Source organism: Carcharodon carcharias, chromosome 31, assembly GCF_017639515.1.
Source record: "Carcharodon carcharias isolate sCarCar2 chromosome 31, sCarCar2.pri, whole genome shotgun sequence".
Taxonomy (NCBI): domain Eukaryota; kingdom Metazoa; phylum Chordata; class Chondrichthyes; order Lamniformes; family Lamnidae; genus Carcharodon; species Carcharodon carcharias.
Genome location: NC_054497.1, coordinates 23,430,250 through 23,447,705, shown reverse-complemented (window position 1 = coordinate 23,447,705; position 17,456 = coordinate 23,430,250). Strand labels below are relative to the sequence as shown.

Sequence of the window (17,456 nt, the reverse complement as noted above, 5' to 3'; positions counted from 1 at the left end):
TCAGTTACTTTGCTGAATGAAAGTAGACTGATGGGGCAGTAATTGGCCAGATTGAATTTGTCCTGCCTTTTTGTGGACAGAAAACATACCAGGGCAATTTTCTGCTTTGTCAGGCAGGCGCCAGTACTAGAACAAGCTTGGCTAGGGGTATAGCTAGTTCTGGAACATAAGTCTTCAGTACTACAGCTGGGATATTGTCAGAGTCCAGGTCCTTTGCTGTATGCAGTGTGCTCAGCTGCTTCTTGATATCACATGGAGTGAATTGAATTGGCTGAAGACTGGCTTGTGATGTTGGGGACCTCAGGAGGAAGCCAAGATGGCACTTCTTGCTGAAGATGGCTGTGAATGCAACCTAAAGTGTGGGGCCCAGAACTGGATGAGGTGTCCTCTTATTCAATTAGAGGTAAAAGATCCCTTGGCACTATTTAAACAAAAGCAAAGAAGTCTGATGACCTGGGTAACACTCCTCCCTCAATCAACACCAGCAAAAACAGGTTAACTGACCATTCATTGATTTGATGTTTGAGGGATGTTGTCTAAAGTAGTTACTGCATGTGCTTATAAAATCGTTCAGTCGTTGTAAATTGTTGGTTGTCACATTTTGAAACATATCCAGAACCATCTGAGGTTCAGAACTTTCAGAACAAAAAGCTTAACTTATTAACTAATATATTAACTTCATTGTTATGAGACAGGAAAAGACTCAGCCACAATCATTGATTTTCAGCCATTCAACTGAGAATGTCTATTTCTTGCTTGAAAATACAATTACACTGTTACTGGCAAAAAAATTTCAAATCTATAATCTAGTAATGGCAAAAGTACATTTTCACCATGGCTATGAGCTGCTAGAGGACATCCTGAGAATGTAGCAAAATACACTAACTTCGCTCTTACTCAGTAATTGTGTCTGAACAAGGCTATTCTAACAATCTTACCTAACTCTCCCATTATGGCTGGACGTCCCCTTTCCTCTCCTCTGATATGCCTGGAACGTTCCCTACACTAAAGGCACCAGAGAAATAAAACGTGTCGATTTATTTTCTCCGAGCTCTTCCCATCTCTCCCAGTGATGCTGAATCTCTCATGGTGGGACACTTCCGCGAGCAATATTACCATATGGTCTCTTACCCAGATAACCTCACACGCCATCATAAGACCCTTGGACACTTCCAGCGTGTGGAGCTGCAAGACAGAGACTCTCCCTCTGGACAGTTAGAGAACTTCACAGCAAGGTTTAGGCTAGGGAGTTGAAGAGTTGGGCTCGAGTTGGGTTGGGCTGAATGCCCTGGTTCTTTCCTGTAAATTCTATGTAAATACACAAATTAATCTTTTATTGGATTAAAAAATTTACACTTTTATACAAAAGCTAGATGTTAGTGCAGTTAATCCAGCGGAGTTGGCCTCTTGATGGGTTATCACCCGAACAGTTATAGTGCATTAGTAACTAGCGCTATTAAGACTCTGCCCTTGGGCTGTGGACGTTAGCCATGGCTCATTTATTGTACCTGATTTAAACGGTTTAAGATTTTAATTTTCTATGCTGTGAACTGAGCAGAAAATCAAAATCTCAAACCATTCAACACCCACCCCCATCATACTCCAGCAAGCTTCCAGCCTTTCATTCTTTTGCAATTAACCTGCTGTCAGGTCTGTTATTTCAACAAACCATCAGCTTCCAATTAGTCAGCAAGAAATAATCTTTACATCTCAACTCAAACCAGCAATTAATTTTACATTGCCTTTAATATTTCCTGTTAACTATAGTTAAACTGGTTTTTTACTGATCAGGCCCAGCTGTACGCAGAGGACTGGGAACTCTTGTCTTGTTGCCAGTGATTGGGCGTTTCCCACTCTTTAACCAGTGCTGGGCACAGCCTGCCCACATTTCACTCTCATAGCTTAGAGGCGAGGTCCATCCTGAGAAACTCGCTGACAATTCCTGCAACTCGCTCCGGCTCGTTCAGATGGACATGGTGATTTCCTTCAACCTTCTCCAATCGGAACTGTGGAAAGTGAAGAGAAAGTGAGAGGGGGATGCAGGAAGAGTGAGGGTGGTAGAATTAAACACAGGAATAGAGAGAGCAAAAAGAGTGAGAGTTACACACACAGGAATAGGGACAGAGGAGATAGCTGAACTGAGGAACACTCGGGCTGAATTGAGTGCTGTACTATACAAATTTTAAGGAAGTTGCATAAACAGGAATAGGAAGGGGGAAGTTAGAATTGCAAACTATAAGGTTTTGGCATTTTTAGTATATAATATTTAGATTAGGTGCTTTAACTCTTATTTCTCAGCACAGGCCAAATGTATGACAGTGACATTAGAAGGATTAAAGGGACTTTGTTCCGTGGGCCTAATCAACATCCAAAAGTCATTGAAGAACCCTAGCCCAGTTGTTCTCTGGCACCTTGTGGTTCTCCAATTTTTGGAAAAGATTGAGGGGAGCTATAGCTGCGGGCCATCAGTAGAAGTGACCGGTCAGGAAAGCACCAAACAACCTGCGGTTGACGACACCCAGGGATTTGAGGGGGATGATGTACCTCTCTCAAAGGTGCATGTCAGTTACCTATTTTGGTATTCTGTTGTTTGCTGTATCTGATTTAAACCCAGATAATTTCCCTCAAAATTTAAGTGTTATGATGTGCTGGTTTATACAGTGAACGGACTGACAGAAAACCCAAAACTTGGAATTGACTAATTAAATCAGCAAGAAGTCAGGAACTCATTCCCTCTCCCTCGTGGATGGGAATGTAAGATTAGGTAGTTTCAGTGTCTGAAACTTATGTTTAGATTCAGTATTTTTTAAACATATAAAGCACTCTTGTTTAGGTTCAGCATCTTAATATGTAAGCAGCGCACTCTTATAAAGATAAGGTAGTGAGGAATGTGATGTGAGAATAAAACTTATTCACACAACGAGTGGTTCGGGTCTGGAGTGCGTTGCCTGGGAGTGTGGTGGAGGCAGGTTCAATCAAGGCATTCAAGAGGGCATTAGATGATTAGTTGAATAGAAACAACGTGGAGTGTGGGGGGAAAGGCAGGGCAACGGCATTACGTTATAATGCTCATTTGGAGAGCTGGTGTAGACATGATGGGCCGAATGGCCTCCTTCTCTGCTGTTAAAATTCTGTGATTCTGTGAATCATAGCGAAAGAACATAAAATGGCCAAGCTAAACCTGCCCATAATGCAGAAGGATGATCCCAGAGCTGCTTACACAACAAAACTTTAAGCTTTCGAGATTAGAGAGGCACTGAAAATTTACACCTCAATAAGAGAGATGGTCACACAGCAAGAGAGAGAAACAGTTACCTTGAACATTGAGGAGCTAGAGTACAGAATGTTTTATCAAGTTGTGGTTCTGAAAGGAGCAGTTAACAGTGTACGAATCATGTCAGAAATGGTGTCAGTGAGTATTTACCGTGAGTGAGGAGTTTGATTGGGTGATTGATGTTTTCACTAGATATTGGTGCATAAAAATCTGACAGAGAAAAAGAGGCCATCCATCTATAGATCCTGTGAGCAAAACAGTCCAGTCCAATAAGGCAGACAACAGGAGAAGGGCTCTCCAATGTTCTCATGCACTGTTTACAGATAGTGCCTACTTTTAGAGCTCCACGACTTGTAACATTCTATGTTTTTATACCTTGATTTCTGTAAGTTACCCTAAAGAGGTACGTAATAATAGTAGAAAGAAAAACGTGTAGCAAATGTATGGTCTGATACAAGGTGTGTTGTGTTATAGCCGTGAAGATCAAGGTCTTGCCCTTTTAAAGGTGCCTGATTGAGTTGTGTTCTAATTTAATGTTGTCCTGATGGAATGACTTGTATTTGTAAAGGGCCAGACTGGAGAGAGGTCAGTTTCTAATCCTGACATTGGAGACATCTCTTTTACCTGAATTGAAAGAGACCGGTATCCATCCAGTAAGAGACTAAATGGTGGCTTGTTAGGGTTCCACTTCTCCTGCTTCCACAGTCCATCCTTAGCGCTGAAAAAAACAAAGACACAGAGTCACTGGCATCAGGCTGCTGCTGTGGTGAAACTCAGGGGTGAAGCCCAGAAATACCCCTGCTTGGATCAGATCAGTCTCGAGTGTAATTCTGAACATGTGCAGCAGAGGCACCCATTGCTCCAGCACCTGATTGGCTGCAACGCGTTACGTCTGAAGACCAGAGACAGGGCCTGGAGAGATGGCTTTGGGGTACAGGGAAATAGTTGAGGGGTTATTTGTGGCCAGTCTCCCCTTCCCAAGAGGCTGAATTATGCTGGGGTCCAGCTCTATAAAGCAGCCCACAGTCCCCCACACCACCCAGTGCCTGACCTGTGGCTATTCTTTTGTGTGTGAAACCAGGCTATTCAACACTGGGGACCATCCCCACCCCACATCAGACACCCACACAAGCACTTCCCAGAGCATAAGGTTCAGAAATGGGAATCCTGAATGATTTTTCAAGCCGCAGCCTAAGTGTATTGAGGCTAAGATCAGCAAACTCAGAGACTGGGGGTTGAATTTTGCTGATGAGCAGGGGGCGGGGCCCGCTCACTGATGCGCAAAATGATGCGGGAAGACATCAAGGGAACCCCCGATGTCATTCCGTCCCATTTAAATCTGCAGGAAGGTGGGCGGACAGCGAAATCAGCTGTGGGCCCGCCGACCTGTCAATGGCCAATTGAGGCCATTGACAGGATGATTAAAACAATTAAAGGACCCGTCCGTCCAACCTTTAAGGGCAGGCCAGGAGGCCCGGCGGGCTTCTGAAAAAACATGAAACCTCATCCAACGGCGGAATGATGTTTCATGTAGGGTTTAAAAAAGTTTATTAAAGTTTCAGTGAAATTTATTAACAGGGCATGTTAAGGATTTTTTTATTTTTCTATTTTTAAAGTTTATAAAGCTGTCAGCGATCTCCCTGAGGCTGCACTTAGCCTCAGGGAGATGTGCGCTCTTTCGTGTACATGCATGAAAGAGCGCACTCTCGCATCTGGGGAACCCCACCCCCGCCCGCACAGGGAGCCCAAAACGCTTCCCGCCGGATGTCATGCTGGGCGGGCCTTAATTGGCCCATCCACTTAAAATGGCGGCGGTGCCCGTTTCTCCGGCAGGGATTGGCTCCCCGCCCGCCGGAGATTGGGTCAGGCCCGCCCACCCGCCTGGCAGAAAATTCTGCCCCAGGAGCTGAATCTGGAGCCTTCCTGGTCTCAGTCCCAGAACATTAGATGGATCTATCAAGGGCTGTGCAGTGGAAAAGGGAAAATCTGGTAAATATAAACTTAACCCTTAACCAACCTGACAATTGCAATGTTTGATCAAGCTCGTTGTGTGGGGTTGAAGCCCAAGACAGCCATGATTGTACTGAGTGGCAGGGCAGGCTACACAGAGATATTGTCTACTCCAGTTCCTATTTCTTGTGCTCTTCTGTTCACATCTCATCAGAATGATGGCAGGTCAGACAGGACAGCACTCCCTCAGCATTGCACTGAAGTATTGGCTTAGGTTTTGTGCTCAGATCTCTGGAGTGGGATTGGAGTGGCAGCCTCCTGACTCAAGAGGTGAGAGTGCTACCCACGGGGCCATAGCTCACACCTAGGAAAACAGTGAGGGGTTACAGGCAGGCGATGTACTTACCTAATAATGAGAACGGCTGCTGTGATATTCTTCTGAAACTCCAGACACTGGTCAATGGTGTTCTTCAAAGGGCTGGGCTGATGAGGTTGAACAAAATACAAGGTGGAACCATTAACTTCTGCTTTTACTGGCTGCTCTTTTTGCTTCAAATCAGATGAGTCCCTTCTTCACCAAGAACACAGCTCTCACGGGCATGTACGAATGACAGCGGTTCAAGGCAGTTGAGAAAACTCTGTCACGTGGCCCGGCATGCCTTCAAAGGCACACACAACTGCCCCTCTGAATCTCCTGGTGTTTGGCAGGGGAAGGCTAAATTAAGGTGAAGAAATGAAAGAAGCTCCTGCAATTCTTAGTCCCAGTTACACAGGGGCAGTGGGTTGACAGGGGCGGGGTTGAGATTATGGGGGTCATCTGCCTATCCTGAATAGTCAGTGAAACATAGGAGAGGAAGGGTACCCCAGAGGAAGATGTCCATTACTTAAGGGTAGAAGAGATAAACTAGGAAACTAGAGACCTATTAGCCCAATGTCTTGTGAAAAAAAATCACTAGAATCAGTTATTGAGGACAGGGTGACTTAGTATTTGGAGAAACATAAGCTGACTAGGCAGAGCAGCAGAGATTTGTAATGGGTAAGTCATGTCTAATGGACCTAGTTGAATTTTTTTTTTTTGAGGACTGCCAGAAGGCATTTGATATAGTTCCACATAATAGACTTAAACAAAAATAAGCACACATGGAAGTGGAGACAACCTATTGGCTTGGATAGGAGATATAGTAGAAGATAGGAGAGAGTAGGGATAATGGATGTTCTCAAATTGACAAGCCAACTAGTGGTGAACCTCAGGGGTTCACACTGGGACTTCAGCTTTTCCACTATATTTATAAATGACTTAGAAGTAGGAGTAGTGAGCCATATACCCAAGTTTGCTGATGACACTAAGTTAGGTGTCACTGTAAATGGTGTAGGGAGGAGCAGAAAGATAGAAGACAACATTGACAGATTAAGTGGGTGGACAGAACTGTGACAGCTGGAGTTCACTGTGGAGAAGTGAGGTGCTATTCACTTTGGACCTAATTAAGGTAGATCAGGGTAAATTAAAAAGGCTAATGGAATGTTAGCCTTTATTTCAAGGGGGCTGGAATACAAAGGAGTGGAAGTTGTGTTAATCCTGTGCAGACTTCTGGTTAGACCTAATCTGGAGCAACTGCATTCAGGTCCGGCCACCCCATTTCAGGAAGGATATACTGGCCTTGGAGGAGATGCAATGCAGATTCACCAGATTCACACTGAAGCTAAAAGTGTTAAGTTATGAGGGCAGGTGGTATAGACTAGGTTAAGTGGTGATCCAATTAAGGTGTTTAGGATAATAGTATACAGGCACAACAAGTAATTAGGAAGGCAAATGGAATGTTGGTCTTTATTGCAAGGGTAATGGAGCATAAAAGTAGGGAAGTCTTACAACAACTGTACAGGTCGTTGGTGAGACCATACCTCGAGTGCTGTGTTCAACTTTGGTCTCCTTACTTAGGGAGGGACATATTTGCATTGGAGGTAATTCAACAAAGGTTCACTAGGGTTGTTCTATGAGGAAAGGTTGAGCAGATTAGGCCTATACTCATTGGAGTTTAGAAGAATGAGAGGTGATCCTACTGAATATATAAGGTTCTGAGGGGGCATAACAGGCTAGATGTTGATAGAATGTTTCCCCTCCTAGGGGAATCTAGAATTAGGGGGCATTGTTTCAGAATAAGGGGTCTCCCATTTAAGGCAGAGGTGATGAGGAATTTCTTCCCCCAGAGGGTCATTTTTCTTTGGAATTCTCTTCCCTAGACCAGTGGAGGCTGGGTTAATAAATATGTTCATTAGACAGATTCTTGATCTACAATGGAGTCAAGAGTTATGGGAGCAGGCAGGAAAGTGGAGCCATGATCTTATCGAATGGCAGAGCAAGCTTGAGGGACCATATGGCCTACTCCTGCTCCCAGTTCTTATTTTCTCATCTCCCCAACAGGGCTATGGATGTACCTACACCACATGGACAGCATTGGTTCAAGGTGGTGGTGCACTATCACCTTCTGAGGGTGATTAGGGATGAGCAATAAACGCTGGCCTAACCAGTGACGCCCACATCCCGTGAACAAATATATTAAAAAAAGCATGACGTCTGCATTAAATCTGTTTTTACTTCAAACCGTGTCTCCCCCAGTGTGATCCAACTGTAATGGTTTAGCTTGAAGTAATGTCCTGGATTTGCCTTTATGATATGGTTTAATATCTTGTATATTTTCTGAGGTCCTATCTCAGTTACTACTTTGCTACAAAACAATTATTTTTAAAATTTGTTCATGGGGTGTAGGTGTCACTGACTAGGCCAACATTTTTTGCCCACCCCTAATTGGCCTTGTTCAGAGGGCATTTAAGAATCAACCACACTGTAGTGGGCCTGGAGTCACATGTAGGCCAGACCCGGTAAGGATGGCAGATTTCCTTCCCTAAAGGGCATTAGTGAACCAGATGGGTTTTTACGACAATCGGCAAAAGTCGACATTAGACTTTTCATTCGAGGTTTTTATTCAGTTCAAATTTCACCATCTGCTGTTGTGAGGTTTGAACCCAGGTCCCCACAGCATTACCCTGGGTCTCTGGAATACTAGTCCAGTGACAATACCACCAAGCCCTAGCGTATCCCGGTCTTTTGGAGGTGGTGGGTTACCGTTAAGGTGACTCTATAATTAGGAGGCATTGTTTCAGAGTAAGGGGTCTCCCATTTAAGACAGAGATGAGGAGGAATTTCTTCCCGCAGAGGGTCATTTGTCTTTGGAATTCTCTTCCTTAGAGCAGTGGAGGCTAGTTAATAAATATGTTCATTAGACAGATTCGTGCTGATTGTCTGTTTGAGGTGGGTGGGGTGGTGGGTAGGCAACTATCACCAAAGGTGAAAAATGGAATAAGTGATGTACTAATTTATCACTGGTACAGCACTTGGCAAAGTTAAAAGAGAACTCACCAGATTGATTCTTAAATCTCGGGTGAAGATAAGACCTGACAAGAATGACACAAACAAACAATCAGAAACATAAAAAAATACAATTCTCAATTCCTCCCCTGTTAACATTTATAATTTTTCACATTCAGAAACCCATTAAAGATTATCACACTTCTTAAAAAAAACCATACCACATGGATCATTCAGAAAGGCTGCACTCTAAATATCTTTTCCAAGGAAAGAACTTGCATTTATATATGCTTTTCACACCCTCAGCACATCCCAAGTGTTTTGCAGTTAATGAAGGACTTCTGAAGTGTAGTAACTGTTGTAATGGCAAGCTCCTACAAACAGCAATGCGATAAATGACCGGACCATCTGGAAAGATCACCAGAAGAGAGTTTGAGAGGACCACCCTGGGCTGCGGCCAGTTCCAATTGGCCTCAGGAGCCAAAGTAAATCGTGGCAAGAGTGAGGCCATGTTCTTTGGGAACTGGACTGACCAATCCTTTGTCCCCTTCACCGTCAGGTCAGATGGTCTAAGGGACCAGGGCATGCATTAGAAACTGGAAGGAGCGAGCGGCTATGGTGAAAAGAAAACGGGGCATGTGGGAGTGACGCTCCCTCTCCATTGCAGGTAAGAACCTGGTCATCAGGTGTGAGGCACTCTCGCTGTTGCTGTACGTGGCGCAGGTCTGGCCCATTCCAGACTCCTGTGTGGTGGCGATCACCCGAGCCATCTTCTGCTTTATCTGGAGGTCGGAAATGGATCATGTTCGCAGGGACACAATGTACAAACCTCTAGATGGGGGGGGGGGGGGGGGGACCGGGACGTGCCCAACATCGCTCTAATCCTGATGGCCACCTTTGTGTGTGGCTGCATCAAGCTGTGCGTAGACCCTCAGTACGCAAACACCAAGTGTCACTACGTGCTGAGGTTCTACCTGTCCCCGCTGTTGTGAAGGATGGGTCTGGCCACGCTGCCGCAGTACGCTCCAAGTAGTTGGACCGTGCCGTACCACCTGTCCCTCGTGGGAAAATTTATGCAGAGAAACACCTTTGACCACAAGTCCATCAGGCAGTGGTCGGCACATAACGTCTTAGAGGCCCTGAGGGAAAAGGAGAGGGTGGATCCTGTGGGATGGTTCCCTGAGCAGATTGTCAAAGTCATTTGGCAGAATGTCTCATCGCCAGAACTTTCCAACAAGCACCAAGATGTAGCTTGGCTGGTGGTGAGAAAGGCCCTCCCCATCAGATCCTTCCTACACACCAGGAGTCTCACCCCCTCTGCACTTTGCCCTCGAGGTGGCTGTGGTGGGGAAGAGACCGTTGTTCACCTCCTTGTGGATTGTGACTTTGCAAAGAAGGTCTGGAGAGAGATGCAGTGGTTTCTGTCGAGGTTCATCCCGAGCAGTTCTGTGACACAGGATTCTGTGCTCTACGGGCTGTTCCCAGGGGCACACACCGAGAAACATCAACAGCAGCTGGAGGATCATCAACTCGGTGAAAAACACACTTTGGTATGCCCAAGACTTGTTGGTCTTCCAGCGCAAAGAGTTGTCCCTGACCGAGTGTTGCAGACTGGCACATTCCAAGGACCAGGACTACTTGCTGAGGGACGCACTAAAGCTTGGAGCAGCTGCCACAATGGGTTCAATACGGCAGAGTCTCTAGAGGAGTATAAAAAGTGCGAGGGGGGACTTAAAAAGGAAATTAGGAAAGCTAAAAGTGCATGAAAAAGTATTGGTGGGTAGAATAAAGGAAAACCCAAAGGGTTTTTTAAATATATAAAGAGCAAGAGAATAACTAGGGAAATAGTAGGGCCAATTAGGGACCAAAGAAGTAATGCATGTATGGACCGGAGGACATTGGTACAGTCCTCAATGAATACTTTGCGTCGGTCTTCACAATAACACAGGTATAGACGTCAGGGTGGAGGACTGTGAAATATTAGACAAAATTTACAGAGAGGAGGTAGTAGCGGGTTTAGTGGCCTTAACAGTGGATACATCTACAGGCCCGTTTGAGATGCATCCCAGTCTGTTGAGGGAGGTAAGGAAAGAGATATCAGGGGCCCTGGCAGTAATTTTCAACTCCTCTCTGGCCACAGGTGAGGTGCCAGAGAACTGCTAACGTTGTCCCATTGTTAAAAAAGGGAGGAAGGGATAAACCAGGAAATTACAGCTCAGTGAGTCTAACCTCGGTGGTGAGGTAGTTATTAGAAAGAATTCTGAGGGACAGAGTATATCTGCACTTGGAGAGACATGAACTAATCGGAGATAGTCAGCATGGATTTGTTAAGGCAAGGTCGTGTTTGACAAATTTGATTGAATTTTTTGAGGTGGTAACTAGGAGTGTTGATGAGGGTAATGCATTTTTTGTGGTCTACATGGACTTTAGCAAGGCTTTTGATAAGGTCCCTCATGGCAGACTGATCAAGAAAGTAAGAGCCCATGGGGTCCAAGGCAAAGTGGCACGTTGGATCCAAAACTGGCTAAGAAGCAGGACACAGAGGGTGATGGTAGAGGGATGTTACTGTGACTGGAAGTCTGTTTCCAGTGGGGTTCCACAGGGCTCGGTGCTGGGGTCCTTGCTATTTATGGTGTACGTAAATGATTTAGACTTAAATGTAGGTGGGGTATGATCAAGCAGTTCGCGGATGACATGGAAATTGGTAGGTGGTAAATAGTTTGGAGGATAGCCGTAAACTGCAGGAGGATATCGATGGACTGGTCAGGTGGGCAGAGCAGTGGCAAATGGAATTCAACCCAGAAAAGTGAGAGGTAATTCACTTAGGAGGGCTAACAAGGCAAAGGATTACAGTATGAATGGTAGGACCCTGGAAAGTACTGCAGATCAGAGGGACCTTTGTGTGCATTCCCACAGATCCCTGAAGGTAGCAGGGCAGGTAGATAAGGTGGTTACAAAGGCATATGGGATACTTGCCTTTATTAGCCAAGACATAGAATACAAGAGCACAGAGGTTATGTTGGAACTGTACAAACATTGCTTAGGCCACAACTGGAGTACTGCGTGCAGTTCTGGTCACATTATACAAAGGATATGATTGCACTGGAGAGGGTACAGAGGAGATTTACCAGGATGCTGCCTGGGCTGGAGGGTCTGAGCTATGAGGAAAGATTGGATAGGCTGGGATTGTTTTCCTTGGAGAAGTGAAGGTTGAGAGGGGACCTGATAGAGGTGTATAAGCAGAGAGACATAGATAGGGTGGATAGGAAGGCACTTTTTCCATTAGTGGATGGGCCAATAACCAGGGGACATAGATTTAAGGTAAGAGGTAGAAGGAAGAGGAGAATTGAGGAGAAATTTTTTCACCCAGAGGGTGGTGGGAGTCTGGAACTCGCTGCCTGAAAGGGTGGTTGAGTCAGAAAGTCCCGTAACATTTAAGAAGTATTTAGATATTCACTAGCGTTGCCATAGCCTCCAGGGCTATGGGACAAGTAGCGGAAATGTGTAGTCAGATCTTTGTTGACCAGTATGGAATCAGTGGGCCGCATGGCCTCCTTCTGTGCTGTAAACACCTGAGTCCATGAATTTGCTTTATTGATGTTGGTCGACAGAATGTTGGCCAGGGCACTGGGGGAGAGAATTCATTCATGGGATGTGGGCATCACTGACAAATCCAGCATTTATTGCCCATCCCTAATTGCCCTCAAGGAGGCAGCGGTGAGTCACCCTCTTGCGTGGCTTGCTAGGCTATTTCAAAGGGCAGTTGACAGTCGATCTCACAGAAGCACAGATTCACCAAAATGATACCCGAAGGAGCCAGACCCAACTACATGAGAAATGAGCGTGCAACAGGACTTGCACAAGAGAAAGGGAGGAAAAGCAAATGTTTCCTTCCCTCGTTTCTTGCATTTTGGATCTTGGCCTTCCTACATAGGGACATTGAGAACAAAAGTAGGGAAGCTATACTGAAACTTTCTAAAGCTCTGGTTAGGCCACAGCTACAGTGTTGCCTCAATTCTAGTCACTACACGTTAGGAACATTACAAGGGTCCTCGAGAGGATACAGAGATGATTCACCAGAATGGTTCCAGGAATGACGGACTTTAGCTACAAGGTTAGGTTGGAGAAGCTGGGACAATTTTCCTGGGAGCAAAGGAGATTGAGGAGAGATTTGATAGAAATGGACAAGGTTTAGATAAAAGGTAGAAAAAGAAAAGCTGTTCCTATTAGCTGATGATACAGGGAGGTCACAGATTTACGGTTTTGGGTAAGAGATAGAGGGACTGTGAGAAAGAACTTTCTTATGACGTATGTAGTAATAACTTGGAACTCACCATCTGTAAGGGTATTGGAAGCTGGGATAAAAATAAAAAACTGCAGATGCTGGAAATCCAAAACAAAAACAGAATTACCTGGAAAAACTCAGCAGGTCTGGCAGCATCGGCGGAGAAGAAAAGAGTTGATGTTTCGAGTCCTCATGACCCTTCGACAGAATTGTCTTTTAAATTTTGGGTAGGAGGTAGAAGCGGGCCGTCCGAGGTTGGGCGACTATCAGGTTGGAAGCTGTGGGAGGAAGATCCCCAGAGGAGATGAGGTCAGTGACAGTCCTGGAAACAATGGCTTGATGTTCAGTGGTGGGGTCATGGTCCAGGGAGAGGTAGAGGGAAGTGTCTGCGAGTTGACGCTCAGCCTCCGCGAGGTAGAGGTCAGTGCGCCAGACAATAACAGTACCACCCTTGTCAGCAGGTTTGATGACGATGTGTTGGGTTCTGTCGAAGGGTCACGAGGACTCGAAACGTCAACTCTTTTCTTCTCCGCCGATGCTGCCAGACCTGCTGAGTTTTTCCAGGTAATTTTGTTTTTGTATTGGAAGCTGGGGTTGGGAGCAAGGGAGTTTGAGGAGAGATCTGAATGACATGTGACAGGTTTGGATGAGATAGAAAAAGAAAGGTTGCTCCAGTAGCTGATGGTACAAGAATAAAGGGACCAAGGATTTAAGATTTTGGGCAGGAGATAGCAGGGGTTGTGAGGAAGAACATTTTTTTGAGCAGGGAGTGGTAACCTGGAGCTTGCTGCCTACAAGGCTGGTGGAAGCAGAAACAATGATTTCAGTCAGAAATTGAATGGACATTTAAGGAAAATAAACCTACAGCACCAGGGGACAGAGCAGGGGAAAGGATCGACTGAATTGCTCCACAGAGAGTCAACATGGACTCAATCAGCCAAATGGCCTAATTCTATGCTGTTTTGACTCTATGACTCCTATCGTGACTGCACCGGGGCAAACGTCCAACAACTTAGGAATAAAATAAAAGTTCACAATCAGATACTCCCATTTCGCAGCCTAACTGTACCTCCAGGTACCTCAGTAGATCCCCGCTGAAGCAGAATCTTGCCGCTTTCCTCTGAAACCGATCCATTTCCCAGCAGCAGCCTGAAGAATGGGGGAAAAGAGTTTGGTTTAAGAGAATCTGAAAGTTCAATACGACAGACATTGGACAACGATAAAGCAGAGGAAAAACAACCTGAAATAAAAACAGAAAACACTGGAAACACACTTGGCAGTTCTGAGCATCCGTAGAGGGAAACAAAGGTAATGTTTCAGGTCCGAAGGGTAGAAGTGTAATAGGCTTTGAGCCTGTAGAAGGTGGTGGTGGTAGTGGGTGGGTGGGTAGGGGTGGAGTTGGTGTGTGGATGTGGTGTCATGCGTTGAGCTTTATGACACTCAATGTAAGCTCAAGGAACAGCACCTCATCTTTTGACTCAGCAGTCTACAGGCTTCTGGACTCAACACAGAGGTCGATAATTTTACATCACAACCACTGCCTTCACCTTGTTTTATATATTTTTTAAGCCAGTTTGGTCTTGCCTCTTTATTTTATTCCTTTACACTGCATTCAGACGCATGGCGCCATTCACGCCTCATCTGGATATTTCTTTTGTTCCTTTACTATGAACACTGAGGACAAGAGAGACATGTTGCCAAAGCTTTTTTTGTCTTCCACCCAACAGGGCAAATGCAAGAATGCCAAATTTCATATGACAACAATTTATACTACAGGAGAAAAGAGTGCTGATTGGTTGGCAAATTGACTCTGATTACTTCTCCATGGCAATACCTCAACCAATGGGGAACTATAGACAGCCCAAACTCTCCGGTAATTCAAAAAAGGTGCAAGGCTTCGACATAATCCTTTTGTTTGCAAAGAACGGGTCCTTGCACATGAAAACATGTCACTTCTAGCAAGTGACAACGAATCATGTTATAAACCCCACTTGTCTTTCTTTGTTAGCGTAACTATTAGCACACTCAGGGTTGCTCAGCAGGTGCTGCCCAATCGTGGAATCGCATCTAATAGTAGACATTTTGCTTTACCCTCATTTACACATGCTGGAAGCGAGCCCCACTACCTGCAATGGTGGCAGGATAAGGCCCAGTAATTTTCCACAAACAGCAATGAGATAGCCCAAAATGGGCTTTAATCGGCCACTCAAGGGCCCCAACTGATGACAGGACATGAAGGCCACCCGCGGACTTCTCCACCATGGACTTGGGTCAGCAGGATCCCCATCTGCCACGCTCACATGTGATTAAAAGTCCCCTCCCCGCCAAACTCCCCATGGCGGAAGCAGAAGATTCTGGCCATTAAACGTGGTTTCTCTCCACAGATGCTGCCAGACCCACTGAGTATTTCAGCTTTTTCGGTTTTTATTTTGGTCTTTCTCAACGTACAGGATCTCAATCAGCAAACTCCTGAACTTAAAACACACTGTGCAAGTCAGAGTTTGCCCCTGTTCGACACTCTGTAATTGTCATCCAATTGCAACAACAACTTGCATTTATATCATGCCCTTATTGTAGAAAAATGCTAATTCTGGGCACCATACTTAGAAAGGATATCAAGCTTTTGAAGAGGGTGTAGAAGAGACTAGAATGTAGAGAATAGAGAGTATCAAGGATGAAGGATTTTCATTATGTGGCATGATTAAGAAATCCTCTTTGGAGCAGAGAAGTAGAAAGGAATATTTAATATAGGCATTCAAAATCATGAAGGCTGTTGATAGAGTAAATAAGCAGAGATTGTTTCCAATGGCAGAAGGGTCAGTAAATAGAGGACACAGGTTACAGGTAATTGGCAAAGGAACCAAGAATGCACTACATGTAGGCTGGTGGAAACAGATTCACTCAGAACTTTCAAGAGAAAAGGGATTTAAACATGTTGATGATGATATTTAAAAGGACAAGGGCATTATCCCACGTGACATATGGAGCCACATTCTACTGGTGAGTTGAGTTGAGATGATGTTAAGCACACAAAACCCAAATGCTTTAAATAGGCACAACCTGAGGGCATCTGGAGCCTTATACCACTTTGCCACGTCCTGAAATGGTTGGCAGATCTTTGCAAATTCCTGGTTCCTGACTAAGGTGTGAAAAAAGACAAAGGCTGCATTTCCTTTCCCTCCTCTTTGAAGGCTGTTTATTTCTCTAACATCCTCGAGTTTAAATCCCTTCACAGCCTTGCCTGCAATGGTAAATGCTGAGCCATTCAAATCCCAGAGGGAAATTTGAAACAACTGTCACAACCAATTTTCAGACTGTATAAATTTCGAGATGTATGCCTTGAATTTAGTAAGACCACCGAGTCTCATAGGTTTTTATAAAACTAGATTAAACATTTAATAAGAGAAAAGATTTTAAATACATGGATCTACAAATTACTATGATAACTTCTAAATCCCCTACTCAATCTAACTCCCAGTTACGCTTTCATTAAGGCAACAGTAAGACACACAGATTTTAAAAGTCCCAGTCAAAGAAACATGACACCCTGAACAAGTTGACTTCCATCTGAGTTTTCTTAACGTCAGTCCTTTGGAAGACAGAAGCTTGAGGCATAGATGCTGAAGGCTTTTCATACTTGTAAGGTCTTAAAAATGCCTTCCCTTACAAAACAGTCTTCTCTTCTTTTTCCATGTTCCTCTTTGAATGCAAACACCCATTGTTTCACTACGTATTTGGGCTTTATCGCCCTGGTAATAAAACCCTCTCATAGCACCAAGTTTTACCAGTAGTGCTTGGGAAAAATAAACAGGCTGTTTCTAAACTTCACCTGGCTAGGTGACACATTTCACCCCTCGTTTGAAAACAATGTAGTCTGGTTTATTTCAAAATGCAAATGATCCCTTGAAACCTATGTTTCTAAACTTCCCCATGTTTATCCAGTTAACATTTCAAACTTACCCTTTCTTCTAAGATCAAAGCACCTAGACTAGCTGCCTCTAATTCAATTAAAGTAGCTACAGAGATAGTGGATGCACTGGTAGTAATCTTCCAAGAATCCTTAGCTTCTGGAAAAGTCCCAGAGGATTGGAAAACTGCCAATGTAGCACCCATATTCAAAAAGGGAGGGAAACAAAAAACAGGTAACTATAGCCAGTGAGCTTAACATCCGTCATTGGGAAAATGTTAGAGTCTATTACAAAGGATGTAAAGCAGAGCATATAGAAGTGCATGATACAATCAAGCAGAGTCAGCATGGCTTCATGAAGGAGAAATCATGCCTGGCAAATTTATTAGAATTCTTTGAGGTCATAACAAACAGGATAGATAAAGGGGAACCAGTAGATGTAATATATTTGTATTTCCAAAAGGCATTCGATAAAGTACCACTCGTAAGGCTACGTAATAAGATAAGAGCCATGGTGTTGGGGGTGATATATTAGCATAGATAGAGGATTGGCTAACTAATGGAAGACAGAGTAGGAATAAGGGGAGCATCTTCAGGATGGTAGCCTGTAACTAGTGGAGTGCCACAGGGATCAGTGCAGGGGCCACAAATATTTACTATATATATATATATATAT

At 44.5% G+C, this 17,456-nt stretch overlaps 1 protein-coding gene across 1 annotated transcript in view; it reads right to left on the bottom strand.

The window, feature by feature from the left end:
* Positions 1-1,727: 1,727 nt before the first annotated feature.
* Positions 1,728-17,456, bottom strand: part of serhl (serine hydrolase like) — a 47,166-nt gene continuing 31,437 nt past the window's right edge. The window contains exons 9-13 of the mRNA XM_041177872.1: positions 13,943-14,022; positions 8,640-8,674; positions 5,631-5,707; positions 3,899-3,992; positions 1,728-2,006 (exon numbers count right to left, since the gene is read on the bottom strand). Of these exons, the coding sequence (XP_041033806.1) occupies positions 1,896-2,006; positions 3,899-3,992; positions 5,631-5,707; positions 8,640-8,674; positions 13,943-14,022 (397 nt within the window). The 3' untranslated portion in view covers positions 1,728-1,895. The remainder of the gene's footprint in view (positions 2,007-3,898; positions 3,993-5,630; positions 5,708-8,639; positions 8,675-13,942; positions 14,023-17,456) is intronic.